This window comes from Oncorhynchus keta, chromosome 6 (assembly GCF_023373465.1).
Source record: "Oncorhynchus keta strain PuntledgeMale-10-30-2019 chromosome 6, Oket_V2, whole genome shotgun sequence".
Classification (NCBI taxonomy): Eukaryota; Metazoa; Chordata; class Actinopteri; order Salmoniformes; family Salmonidae; genus Oncorhynchus; species Oncorhynchus keta.
The window spans coordinates 31,714,102-31,728,624 of record NC_068426.1 but is presented as its reverse complement, the minus strand read 5'-3'; the positions used below and the strand labels follow the sequence as shown (position 1 = coordinate 31,728,624).

General features: G+C 40.8%; 1 protein-coding gene across 1 annotated transcript in view; it reads left to right on the top strand.

The window, feature by feature from the left end:
• The first annotated feature begins 3,644 nt into the window (after positions 1–3,644).
• The window catches only part of LOC118385564 (collagen alpha-1(V) chain-like), a 129,378-nt gene continuing 118,499 nt past the window's right edge, over positions 3,645–14,523 (top strand). The window contains exon 1 of the mRNA XM_052521315.1: positions 3,645–4,034. Within this exon, the coding sequence (XP_052377275.1) occupies positions 3,920–4,034 (115 nt within the window). The 5' untranslated portion in view covers positions 3,645–3,919. The remainder of the gene's footprint in view (positions 4,035–14,523) is intronic.

The following is a 14,523-nucleotide window of genomic DNA, read 5'->3' as shown; positions in this document are numbered from 1 at the left end:
TGAGGCAATGTGTCGGAGAATGATGCGGGCTCTGGTGATGGGGGTGTGAGCAGGTGGGTCTGGGCAGGTGTGATATCATTGCTGTTTGTGTGTCAGTATGTCATCGTTTGTATGTGTATGTTTTGTAATGTTTGTAGCAGAAAAACATCTCTGAAGCTTCAAGCTAGCTTGGCCTTATGCCTTCACCTTTCTCTACAGTAAATTAGTGTAACAGTATAGCTTCCGTCCCTCTCCTCGCCTCGAACCAGGGACCCTCTGCACAAATCGACAACAGCCACCCTCGAAGCATCGTTCCACAAAAGCCGCGGCCCTTCAGATCAAATCAAATCAAATTATCACATACACATGGTTAGCAGATGTTAATGCGAGTGTAGCGAAATGCTTGTGCTTCTAGTTCCGACAATGCAGTGATAACCAACAAGTAATCTAACTAACAATTCCAAAACTACTGTCTTATACACAGTGTAAGGGGATAAGGAATATGTACATAAGGATATATGAATGAGTGATGGTACAGAGCAGCATACAGTAGATGGTATCGAGTACAGTATATACATACTAGATGAGTATGTAGACAAAGTAAACAAAGTGGCATAGTTAAAGTGGCTAGTGATACATGTATTACATAAGGATGCAGTCGATGATGTAGAGTACAGTATATACGTATGCATATGAGATTAATAATGTAGGGTAAGTAACATTATATAAGGTAGCATTGTTTAAAGTGGTATATTTGTGGCTAGTGATATATTTACATCATTTCCCATCAATTCCCATTATAAAGTGGCTGGAGTTGGGTCATTGTCAATGACAGTGTGTTGGCAGCAGCCACTCAATGTTAGTGGTGGCTGTTTAACAGTCTGATGGCCTTGAGATAGAAGCTGGGGGAACAACTACTTCAAGGGCTCAGAGAGAGTGACTTCACCGATTGAAACGCTATTAGCGCGCACCCCACTAACTAGCTAACCATTTCACATCAGTTACACTCACCCCCCTTTTGACCTCCTCCTTTATCCACAGCAACCAGTGATCCGGGTCAACAGCATCAATGTAAAAGTTTACCTTCCATCCCTACCAGGGCTCAAATCGCTCCACAAGAGCCCTAGTGACGTCACCGATTGAAACGCTATTAGCGCGCACCCATCTAACTAGCTAGCCATTTCACATTGGTTACATTAGCCTGGGGAGTCTCTTCAGACAGCTTCATTTCATCCACATGCCAACACTTAAGTCACACTAACTCACTGCCTACATTAACACATTTCTGTAAATTTACTCCAAAACTTGTGCAGTTAGCTATTGCAACTCTATATTACAGTATAGTACTGTATAGAGCAATGCATTATGGGAGCTTAATGGCATTTTGCTAAACTGCCATATGTGTTGCATCCATTAGTGAGAATGCTGTACCCCACAGAATATAGTACCATAAATGTTTATACTGTAAATCTACCGAAATGTGCTTTACTGAATATAATATTGACTGTAATTTATTGTAATTCAGTACCACCACACAGAATGCAATAATGTAATATTGTGATTTTGGAATCTAAAAGCTTTTTCCTGTGAATCTACACCAATTCACTAGCTATTGTGTGGCCAGTATTATACTGCAATTCAGATCCACCCCACAGAATATAGTACCATACTATACATTTGGAGTGCCAAAAACCTTTTGTGGATGCATGGTCTTGTTTTGCTCATTAACACATTTGAAGGTGTGCCTTTTAAGAGGCTTTACTTGTTGAAACCATTAGTGCTGTACCAACCTGAGTGGGAAAGGGGGTCACGTCTTCAGAACCTGCTCCAGTTTCTACGCTGGCAGGACAAGGGCCAACGCCACCATCCCATATCCCTACCCCCTTCACCAGACAACAACAATGACCCAGACCTTTCCACATAGCCACCCAAACCACCACGCACGATGTCTCAGAAACAGCTTCCACCTTCGCACCTTCAACAAATCCCTTCCTTTCCACCTACACCCCCTCCAAACCCCTGGTCAAATGGGAGCTGGTTTCGAGAGAGGCCATACAACCGGAAGACCCCCGACCTCACAAATCCAGTTCTTAGACGACGACGTTGACCCAAACTGGACAAAAATGACCGAACGAAGAAGACCAGAAAAACAACAGACCAACAAGCGACCAACCCAGAACCCAAACCCAGAAGCCAGAAAACACGACCTGCCAAACCCCCTATCCCCTCAGAGAAACCGTCTCCCTCCCCGTCCATTACCTCTTCTGATTGCTCCTCCCTGACCCTTACTGTCCCCTGATTCCCCACTCCCACCACCAACTGCTCCTGACCCACCTGCCATAACTCCTACTATTCCTGACTACTCCCCCTGCCCCTAAGCGACCCAGATCCACACCACTTAGCCCTCCATGCCCCTGGTCCCGCACAGTAGCACTACAGCCTCAGTCCAGACCGTCTGGACCCTCTCAGCCATTTTCACCACCCCATTCCCCACATGGATTACAATGAGATTGCAATGCCTATCCTGCATATTGTGTGCTTAATAAAAAATAAAAAAACATTTGTGAGCATCTTTTAGAGGCCGTTTTACGGGAGACTGCCCCCCGACTGGACCAGCCATATGACACCTTGTACAAAAGGACACCACATTCCAGGCATTCTCTGAAAGTGTACACACACAACACATCTCACTTGAAGAGTTGTCACCTGGATGTACACTGATTTGGAAGATATTATGCAAATGTGAAAATTACACTTTTTTAAGAGACATGTTGGTTGCTGAGAGATTTTTCCACATTTGTTCGAATTCAAGTAGTGTGATTTGCCAAATGAAAGACAATGAAATTCATACAAGTAACAATGACAGATGATACCTTCTATTCTTCCTAAATTATTATCAGGACAAACTTTTTTTTTTTTAAATCAGTCAACACTCAAGCTACAACTATGTCAATGAATGCTAAATCACATTAAATGTAAGAGAGTAGTGTTATTGTAAAACGTGTTCCGAATGTAGATGTTATTGTGCTCTAAATATACGAGTCGCATTCCACGAGCATGGCTGAAGATCTATGCCAGGGTCAATGGATCAGCACATCTCCGACCCCGCGCGCTCCAGTTGCCATGCGTGTCAGAGGGACAGCTGGAGCACGTGCATATCAGTCTTATAATGTACAGCTCATTTTGGAGGATACCTGCAACCCGTATGTATTTGATGTAGCTGTTCGATACAGTTTATACTTCACAGTGTGTCCAAAAGCCTAATTTTCTATGTTATTATTCAAATTATTAGAATGGTTTCACAATAGCTGTAACGGGGGAAAAAAACAATGTATCCCATTGAATATGAAAACAACATTTATCTCTTCTTGTCCAAAACGTTTTCGCCCCTTCTCAAAATTGGCAGATTTTGTTGGTAAAGGAATCTATGTTTACAATGTTAGGTCTACTCCTGAGTCCAGATTGAAGCCACGGTTTGAAGCAGAAACTTCAGCGCACGGAGAGAGGGCGTAAAACCTTCGCAAAACTTCCTCTATTCCACAGCCAATGGCAAGGCCCGATCTATAAATCTAGCCCTCTGATTTGCTTTCCTGTCCTGTTCCTAGCCTGACTGACAGCCTGCAGGAAATCTTTTTTCCTCGGTCTTTCGTTCCAAGGGCTCCAGTGAGATTGAGAGGGGGCAACACTTCTGATCAGAGGCTCAACAGCGCAGGGCAGTTTCTTCAGAGGAGCGAAGAGGAAGAGTGCGCGAGACAGGGTGCCCCATCCTTCACACAAACTGGAGGAATCCACACTCCAACACTAATGGCTGTTTGAGAAAATAATAATTTCCCCCCTCTCTCTTTCTCTGGGACTTTTGGCTACTAGTTCTCTCTAAATCAGAAATTGTCACAAGTATTTTTTCAGTTGCTCTTGAAAAATTAATCCGCCTTTGCCGTGGATGTCCCTGGCGACCATGGATACCCATATAAGATGGAAAGTAAAACGGAGGATAAAGGACGCGCAAATCACTTTAGCAATAATTCTACTTTTTGTCACATCGCAAGCAAGTTCAGGTAAGATCCCTTTCGGACACCGCAGCCTGAATTTTTTTTGCAGGCTATTGCTGCTTAGCACTTTTTGTTCCGTCGTCTGTTTTAGACAGTAAAATGTTCTCATGTGCAACAAGTCCCTATCATACCCTTGTGTCCCGGTAGCAGCCTCTCTAAAAACGTGCTTTAGTTGTCTGGTTTCTGGAATGTGGTCCACATTATTGGTGTCATAAACTGAAATGACCGGGGGCCCGGTCAAGGATTTTAAATGGCACTGGTGCTTGTTCGCATACTTTGTCCTGCATAGTTCTCTCCAGTTTGTTGTCAAAGTTTATCGATTTGTTAAGACCCGATGCATAGAGGACTTGCAGCGCCAAATGAGAACTCCTTTTCCATGAACTTGTGCCAAAAGTTCTCTCTCATCCATTCAGATGAATTTCGCTGCCTCCGGCGATGGATTTGTGCACTCTGAAAGATGGGGTCATCTATAGACATCTATAGTGCTACTTCTGATGCACATATTTTTGCATACATTATTAGTGTCTTTAAAACTTTATTGTGTTGGGCGCACATAGGCTACACGTTGCCATGGGGTTTGTAGGCCTACTTTATAGATATATAGAGTATACCTTTTATTCCCTGCCTAGTGTTGAGTTGATCAACCTGGAAACAATGCCCCTATCACTTTTTATGGAACGATATCATCTTTCTTTTTTTAGGCCTACTTTTTATGTAGCATAACTGGAAAAAAACATTAAGCAGTTTTTGTGGATATGATATCAAAAAGGTAGTAATTGCCTTAGTTTTCGTATATGGCAACATTTTGGCTTAAGTTGCTATTTTAAACTTGACGACAAGGACATCCAACACTGTCCTCCAGATTCCCCACATGAAACAGTAAGTCAAAGGGGTATTTATTTAATGAGAGACAGAATGGAGCTCAGCTCTAGTCAGAGGGCGTGCCCGTCCAGCGTCTGAAGTAGCAAGGTGGAGCCTATGGATGCGCGTGACATACCTCATAACCGCTATAACAGTGCAATGTCTCTGTGAAATCTTCAAGGTTATAAAAAAAAAAATAAAAAAAATAAAACATCCCATAAATATTTCTCTGGCAATCCTCCAGCATTCCAGCTGTCTGTTTTATGTGCCCTGTGATGACAAAACAAGGTTATTTATGATCACTTGTAACCTAAAAACTTTTTTTGAAAACAGTGTTCCTGTGAACCTATATGGCTTTGCAATCATGCCGTTTTTACGCTGCTTTTCAACACCCTTATTAGAATGTCAAATCACTTTTGGAAATTAATTGTATGAGTTAGGAATGAATGGGATTCATGATATCCTCATTGGTTTTGGTTTTTGGGTTTGTCAATGGTTATTTGGACATTTGCTTGGGTTAGGCAAAGGGGGTGCTTAAACCGCTTCACCTTGAGTGATTTGTAAGGGGGGCTCTGGCTGAGAGTTTTCCTTATGCGAGGGAGGATACTTAATTTTTCTCAATATCTAACAGGTATGAATACAGAAGTTAATCACGCAGCTGACCAAATTACGCAAGATTTGACTTCTGGGCTAACAGAGATTACATGTAGCTAGGTGAAGGACGGGGGTCCGAGCCATGGACAGGAGCAGTGGGGTGGGAGTATGAGTCAGGCCAAGGCCTAGTGGCCTGGCCTACATATATTCTTAGCTCACTTGACTGCCTGGCATGGTGCTACAGTGGATCTCTCAGTCAGTCAACCAGCTGGGTCAACCAGCCAGCCAGTCAACAGGCTGTTAGATAAACAGATAGCCTGGTCTGTTCTCTCCACATACCTCAAAGGACGAGGCAGAAAAAAAACGCACATCTGAGCTGAAGATGCGGCGAGCTGGAGTGGATTCAATTAAATTCCCTATTTGACTGGAATTTGATAACCTAATTTGATTTCCAGTCAACCTAAGTTGCATGGACGTGCACAGACATGTCAGAGTGGTGTGCTAATGATGGAAACAAATTCATATTCATGTGAATTATCAATGCAGACTGATAGTTGATTATTGCCTTTTGGGTTACACAAGGGATTGGCCTTGAACTTTTTCCCTGTAAAAGAAATGGCCAGGTCTCTCTTTTGAAAAAGAGGTCTTCTGTTTTCAAATCAACCTGGTAAATTAATGGTAAAAAAAATTCAAGGGCTGTGGTCTTGTCATTGGTTATATGTGATTGACCGAACCATACCCAGTTCCTAGCAATTAATTATATATACACTAAACGACTGACAGGAGGCGCTGTTTTGAAGCTACCACACCTCCATTATTCTAGAAACCATTTAGGAAACTATATAAATGAATTTACTCATGTCTACATTTGTTTTTGCCAGGTTTATTCTATTCCAGACACCTTAATGCATACCTTTAAATTATATTATGTAAGCTAAACATATGAATAAAAAAAATATATATACTTTTTTTCCCATTAAAGTATAGTTTTTAGAAAGTACTAATTTTACTGTCCCCACTACAACAATAAATACTTAAATAGATGTACATTTGTCCTTGAAACATTAAAAATGATATACTTTAGAATTCCATTCATTCCAAGGGAGTACTGCTTTTCTGAGGAGTGCCAATATGGCCACTCAATGGCCAAAACATAGCATCGACATAACAAGGTTCATATACATCATTAGTTCAGAGTCATGTCAGAATAGCTCCAGATGACTGGAGAGTTGGACTGGAGTTTTACTAGGATTATAGGGCGTTGGACAGAACTCACTATGAAGCTGCTGGCTTTAATCAACTCTTAAAGACCAACAGAAGAAAACAACCAGAGTTAAATGATTGCCTGTGATGCTGCAACACTTCCTGAAACCAGTATATATGCAAGTATGTGTGAAGTTTTCATAACTCGGTATTGGCTAGCAAGAGCCTTATTTCATTGCTATTGTTGCCAATGTCACCCTAAGCAGTTTTTTTATCCAAAAATGTAACCAACAATCATGAAAATATTTATTTTACAGGAAATAAGCATAATACATATTCTAGCTAGATTATCAAGAATAACTTTTAAACTGTAACATACATAGTGTGTAACAGCTGTTGAATTCCACCAGATTACCTGATTAACAGGTTACAGTGCAACAAAACACCCCCGTATCAAGATCAGACAGGTCTCGACTAGGTTTGCACATTTTGGGGAATATTCAGAGGTAGAAACTTTCTGTGGGAGTTAACCAGAATATATGGGAATTAACGGGAAAAAATGTGAATTACCGGAAATATATGAAAATTAATACAATTGAAATGTAGATGTTTTTTTTTGCATTTTTGCATATATTTGCCATATCATAAGGAGACAGAAACATACAGTGCCTGACAAAAGTTTTCACCCCCCTTTGTGTTTTTCCTATTTGTTGCATTACTAATTTAAATATATTTTTATTTGGATTTCATGTAATGGACATACACAAAATAGTCCAAATTGGTGAAGTGAAATGATTAAAAATAATAATAATAAATGGAAAAGTGTTGCGGACATATGTATTCACCCCCTTTGCTATGAAGTCCCTAAATTAGATCTGGTGCAACCAATTACATTCAGAAGTCACATAGTTAGTTAATATAAGACCACCTGTGTGCAATCTAAGTGTCACATGATCTGTCACATGATCTCAGTATATATACACCTGTTCTGAAAGGCCCCAGAGTCTGCAACACCACCAAGCAAGCGGCACCACCAAGCAAGCAGCACTATGAAGACCAAGGAGCTCTCCAAACAGGTCAGGGACAAAGTTGTGGAGAAGTACAGATCAGGGTTGGGTTATAAAAATATATACCTGAAACTTTGAACATCCCACAGAGCACCATTAAATCCATTATTAAAAAATGTAAAGAATATGGCACCACAAAAAAATTGCCAAAAGAGGGCCTCCCACCAAAACTCACGGACCAGGCAAGGAGGGTATTAATCAGAGAGGCAACAAAGAGACCAAAGATAACATGAAGGAGCTGCAAAGCTCCACAGCGGAGATTGGAGCATCTGTCCATAGGACCACTTTAAGCCGTACACTCCACAGAGCTGGGCTTTACTTAAGAGTTGGCTAAAAAAATAAGCATACATGTTTGGTGTTCGCCAAAAGGCTTGTGGGAGACTCCCCAAACATATGAAAGAAGGTACTCTGGTCAGATTAGACTAAAATTGATCTTTTTGGCCACCAAGGAAACACTGTGTTTGGCGCAAACCTAACACCTCTCATCACCCCGAGGACACCATCCTGATGCTGCCACCACCATGCTATGGGGATATTTTTCATTGTCAGGGACTGAGAAACTAATTGACGGAATGATGGATGGCGCTAAATACAGGGAAATTATTGAGAGAAACCTGTTTCAGTCTTCCAAAGATTTGAGACTGGGACGGAGATTCACCTTCCAGCAGGCCAATGACCCTAAGTATACTGCTAAAGCAACACCATTTGGTTTAAGGGGAAACATTTACATGTCTTGGAATGGCCTAGTCGAAGCCCAGACCTCAATCCAATTGAGAATCTGTGGCATGACTTAAAGATTGCTGTACACCAGCAGAACCCATCCAACTTGAAGGAGCTAGAGCAGTTTTGCTTTAAAGATGGGCAAAAGTCCCAGTGGCTAGATGTGCCTAAAGAGAATATACCCGAAGAGACTTGCAGCTGTAATTGCTGCAAAAGGTGGCTGTAGAAAGTATTGTCTTTGGGGGGGTGAATATTTATGCACGCTCAAGTTTTCTATTTTTTGTCTTATTTATTTTTTGTTTCACAATAAAACATATTTTGCATCTTTAAAGTGGTAGGCATTTTGTGTAAATCAAATGATACAACCCCCCCCAAAATCAATTTTAATTCAAGGTTGTAAGACAACAAAATAGGAAAAATGCCAAGGGGGGTGAATACTTTCGCAAGCCACTGTAAACCTTTTACCTTATCATAAGTAGACATAATTGCATATGATTACATCCTTCCAATAGAAACAAAAATGATTTAGTAACAAATTAAACTTTAATTAAATGAGTTGACTCTTCACATGGGATGATTTCCATGAACAACAAAAGAAAGGGAATATTGAATGATCCCAATGATCCATTGCATCTAAAGCTATGGTTGTCTTCCTCTCAGGGTTCCATGTCTTCTCCTAGGACCTCGTCAATGTCCACCTCTTGAAAATCAGACTCAGGCCTCATCTTCACTGTCACTTTCCAACCTTGTTGAGGATGGCTCATTGTCAGGCTCAAAAAGCCTCACATTTGCCCAGATGGCCACCAATTTTTAACCCTTTTGGTTTAGCCTGTTGCGCGATTTGGTGTGTGTGTTCCCAAACAAGGACCAGTTACACTCTGAGGCGGCTGATGTTGGTGGGATTTGGAGGATGATGGAGGCAACAGGGGAAAGAGCCTCAGATTCACAAAGTCCCTTCCACCAGTTGGCTGATCAGATATGTGGGCACGACTGCCATATTGCATCTCCATTCCAAAGCACTTGCTTGGAAGTGTACTTCGCCAGTCTGCCAAGAACCTTGCCCTCATCCAGGCCAAGTTGGCGAGACACGGTAGTGATGACACAATAGGCCTTGTTGATCTCTGCACCAGACATGATGCTTTTGCCAACCTTTATTGGGGTCGGCTGCGTCATGTATGGGCTTCAGGCAGAAGTTTTCACGCTTTTTGATGTATTTCAGAACTGCAGGGTAGGACCAAACAGCCTTCATGTTTGCAGCATTGTCTGTCACCAGTGCAAATACCTTCTGTGGTCCAAGGTCATTGTTGACTGCCTTCAGCTCATCTGCAATGTAGAGACCGATGTGTCTGTTGTCCCATGTGTCTGTGCTCTTGTAGAATACTGGTTGAGGGGTGTAGATGATGTAGTTAATTATTCCTTGCCAACGAACATTTCGACCACCCATCAGAGATTATTACAATACAGTCTGCTTTCTCTAGGATTTTCTTTGACTGTCACTTGAACTCTGTTGAACTCTGCATCCAGCAAATTAGTAGATAAAACATGTCTGGTTGGAAGGGTGTATGCTGGGCGAAGAACATTCAGAAATCTCTTCCAATACACATTGCCTGTGAGAATCGGAGGTGAACCAGTTGCATACACAGCTTGAGCAAGACCTTCATCAGCATTTCTCTGACTACGTTCCTCTATTGAGTCAAAAAAACGTCTGATTCCAGGAGGACCATGAGCTGTTGCTATTGATAAGGTGTCTGATTCATCATTTTCAACCTCGAATAGAAGTAGAGGGACTTTTGTCAAGAGGTTGCTTGTTGTGAGCGCTGAGGGAACTTTATGTAATTGGCCAGATGATACTGCATCTTTGTTGCATTCTTCACATCTGATTTGGCACAGTATTTGCAAATGTACACAGCTTTTCCTTCTATATTAGCTGCAGTGAAATGTCTCCACACATCAGATAGTGCCCGTGGCGTTTTCCTGTAAAGATTTGTAAAAACAAATTGGAAGGAAAAAAGGTTTAGCATAAATAAAATCGAATTACCTTTATTTACAGAACAAAATACATCAATTCGTAGTCAAGAGCTCTGGAAAAGGTAATGTAGTGTTGACGTGTAAACGGAAATGCATCAACTCTGGTTTCGCTCAAGCAGTCAAATAGAGTAATGTTTCAATCCTTAGTAACGCCAAGGTGTGGAGTCTTCCAGGCCAGTTTCATCTTCAAACATCCTTTTCTCTTTCTCAGCTTCTGGTCATCAGCTGTCAGATATAAAACACAGTGTTAGTAGTGTGGTAGGCAACTCTGTTCTTGGAAAGCAACTCAGTGTGTAGGTTCTTTCCAGCACTGCAGTAGCACACTTGCTTCAGCTAATCATAGACCAGACTTAAGACCTGGTTCTTTGAATGTGATGGGCTGTAGCAAATGCCTGCACACAGTAACTCTCCAGGACCAGAGTTGGAGAACCTTGGTTTGAACTTACAATATATTGCTGCAGAGTAAGTGTGCATAGGGAATAAAACAATGGAAAATGGAAAATGCAACAATTGAATGGCCAAAGCCAAGGGGTGCAATACTGTCGACCAACCACAAGATTTTGCTAAATACACATGAATGTAAAGCAAGGTCAACAGGAGTCAATGAACTAAATATAAAGTCAAACATTAGTTCAATAGCTAGCTAGCTAACTATGTATGAAATCATTTTTGCGAACTCTGTTAGACTGGGCCAAAGACAGGAGCCCAGTGCCAAATAGGTGGTGTAGAGAAATGTGATTCTCGTTAACTGGCTAGCAACAACCCTAAATTCCTGCTACACACAAACTAGCTAGCTACCTATTACATATTTTTATTCATCCCTGCTAGTAAGTTGATGTTAGATAACGTTAGCTATATCTGGAGCTAGCCAAAAGTTAGCTGGCTAGTTAGCTAGCTTTCTTCATTCAGCTCCATAGCAAATCATTGAAATGTACAGCAAACATTAGATGTTCAGACATTAGACCTACTGTACACTCTTAGAAAAAAGGGTTCCATAAGGGTTTTATTTGTAGATGGATAGGCTTCTAAAAATAAACATTTTGATCTGAAGAACCCTTTTTAGAAGACAAGGGTTCTTTGTAAGGCAAAGGGTTCAACCTAGAACCTTTAACACCCTAATAACAATTTTTAGATGGCAAGTAGGATTCTTTGAATGGTAAGAAGGGTTCTACACTGAACCATATATAATATTTCCCAGCCTGCTGTATATTCACGGGGCGATTTTCAGAATTGTTTGTTTTACTGTAGTATCTGTGTTTTTGCATGTACATTGATTCGTAGATCAGTTTTATGCTACAGAAAGATAAATAACATACCGCTCTCTAAACTAATCCAATCTGTTAATAGTTGGATTTATTGCACCCGCTACTGACATGATTGTTCCAGTTTAGATGATTGAGGTAGTCTCAGTATATCCTACTTTGGCAGTCATTCTGAATGCAGGTTGCGGGTGATCAACAATTCTACTTGTTGGATAGCCTAACTCTGTCTGGATTACTTGGAGTGATTACTGTAAACTGTCAGATGTGGTGTGTCCGGATGTATCCATGGACCTGGATTCAGTGCTGCTATGTATCAGAATCTGACATAAAATCTGACACATTTCTAGCTGATATTTTCGACACTCCGCTATTCAGGCCCAGGAACGTTTGATGTCAAGATGAAATGACACTGCAAGACACACATTGATACAGGTCATTTTAGGCAGTGTTAGGGTACATGAGAAAATGGTCAGCTTTGATTTACAACTTGTGAAAGCTGTGTCGTATCAGGGCAGACAAACGTTATAGTTAACTGGTAACTCAAACTAATGACTCCAGGTTCTCCAGGGGGTTCAGCAGTAAAGAACACATTATCATGACCTAAACCAGATAACCCCTCTATATTCCCAGGGAGGGGCTGACTGCTGACCTGGAAGCACACCCATCTCTTTCAGAGACATCCATCCAGAAAACCTCTGGTTCTGATCAGGCTTACTAATCATCCCCTACTGTAGACTGGTCCCAGATCTGTTTGCACTGTCTTGCCAACTCATGGCCATGGGAGTTGGTAAGACAGCACAAACAGAATTGGGATCAAGCTAGACTTCACCTACACAGTGGAACTACTGCATCATCGTCTATCTCCAGACTAGAGGATTCTAGATGTCTGTCTGTGATTGCTCACTCACTACACATGCAACATCGTCTACATGGCAGAATCTAGGCCTATCGGTTTACCACGTCGTTGATTTTTACGTTTTCAACACAGTGTAACAAATTAAAAGCAATGTGTTGAGTAATATCATTCCAATATCAACACAGCTTTGGAGTAGCCCCAAGAAGGCACCATTCTCCACTGAAATTATATAAATGAGTTGTGATATGAAACACTTTTTATGATTAGGCATACTGTACAAATTAACACGTTAACACCCACACATGATAATACTCTTTACTGATAATAATGTAAAGATTTTATCTGGAAATAATTTACATATAATTAATAAGGGGTGTGTTGTTTCCTGTGGCTATTGGTTTGTACCATTTACTGGTATTGGCCTTTCTTTTGTTTAGAAATATTTGCAGTAAATACCCATATGTCTTGTTTTCCTTTTCTCTTTCCAAATTGGATCCGGTATATATTTTTTTACACAAGCCTTAGGTCAATACAATCCAGTTTTAATTGTGTGGTGGTTCAATACAACATTTAGTTGTCCTAGAACTCTTAGCAAACAGAAAGTCCCTGGCCCAAACCTCATCAAAGATGGTGACAATGACAAGGAGAGAATAAAACAGAACCGTTCTCACAGCTATCAAGACCTACGCTTTCTATAATGAAGTCATTTGAACTGTACAAGGATCAGATATATAATGACACAAATGTATTTCTACTAACGTTAATCCCACGTGTCATCAGAGGTAGAGATTGACCTCAGTTCAATGTTTATAGAGTTTATTTATGACCAGGTTATCTTGTCTTGGCATAAATGAGAGTACAGAGAGAAAGTCTGGTAATAACTTGAGACCAATAGGACACAGGTGTCCTGGGTAGAGCTGGGTAATATGGACAAAATCCATATTGCGATGATTTGCCTCAATTGATGCGATATGGATAAATAGAATGATACATTTATAACATTAATGTGCACCATATTTTTAAATGATCCTTTAAACTACTGTTACTAGGTTGATGGTTGTAGCCATCAATTGTCCAATTAACAATTTCCCATATTAGCAAACCAATTTAATTTCAAAATGCACCTTTCTCTAGTACAGGCTACTTATCGTAATAAACAATAACTGCAGAATGCCTGCGTTAAGTGATTGGCATGGTCGGTGTCGATAATCTTTGGTTTTATCATCCCAATTCTAGCCCTGGGTGTGGTGGGTGGGGTAAGTTTGAGGATCATGACCTTCAGATGATCAGCGCTGCCAGAGTTACCGTTTCAGAGCCTGAGGAAAGGAATGTCTGCTTTAGGATCGACCAGTGGTTGAACTACTATTCCTGGTTTTACTTAACTGGGGTGGGTTAACCATTGCCTTGTGCTAAATATGATTTTTGTGCTTTTGCATTGGCTGCTTAGGACGTGAGGGACGCATACTGTAAATAAAGAGAAAGAGGTGCATTTTCGGTACTTTGTCGAACTTGCATGACATGATTAACAGGCACAAAAAAGTCTGGAATGTTTTGCTTTTGGAAAACCATGCCCATTCTCGCTTTGATGACATTTTCAAGAACTAAAAACAAAGAAGGTAGAATGTACTTTAAAGGCCCAGTTTTGGATTTTCATGTGTTTGATATATACAGTATTTCCACACTATGTGGTTGTAATAATACTGTGAAATTGTGAAAATAATGATAATGCCCTTTTTAGTGTAAGAGCTGTTTGAAAAGACCCCCTGAAATGTCTGCCTGTTTTGGTGGGATGGAGTTTTGGCTAATTTTGGTTAATTAGTTAATTGACCAATAAGAAAGAGAGTTCAAACGTATCTACCAATAACAGCCCGTTTTCAGTTCTCCCCTTCCCACTCAGACCACTC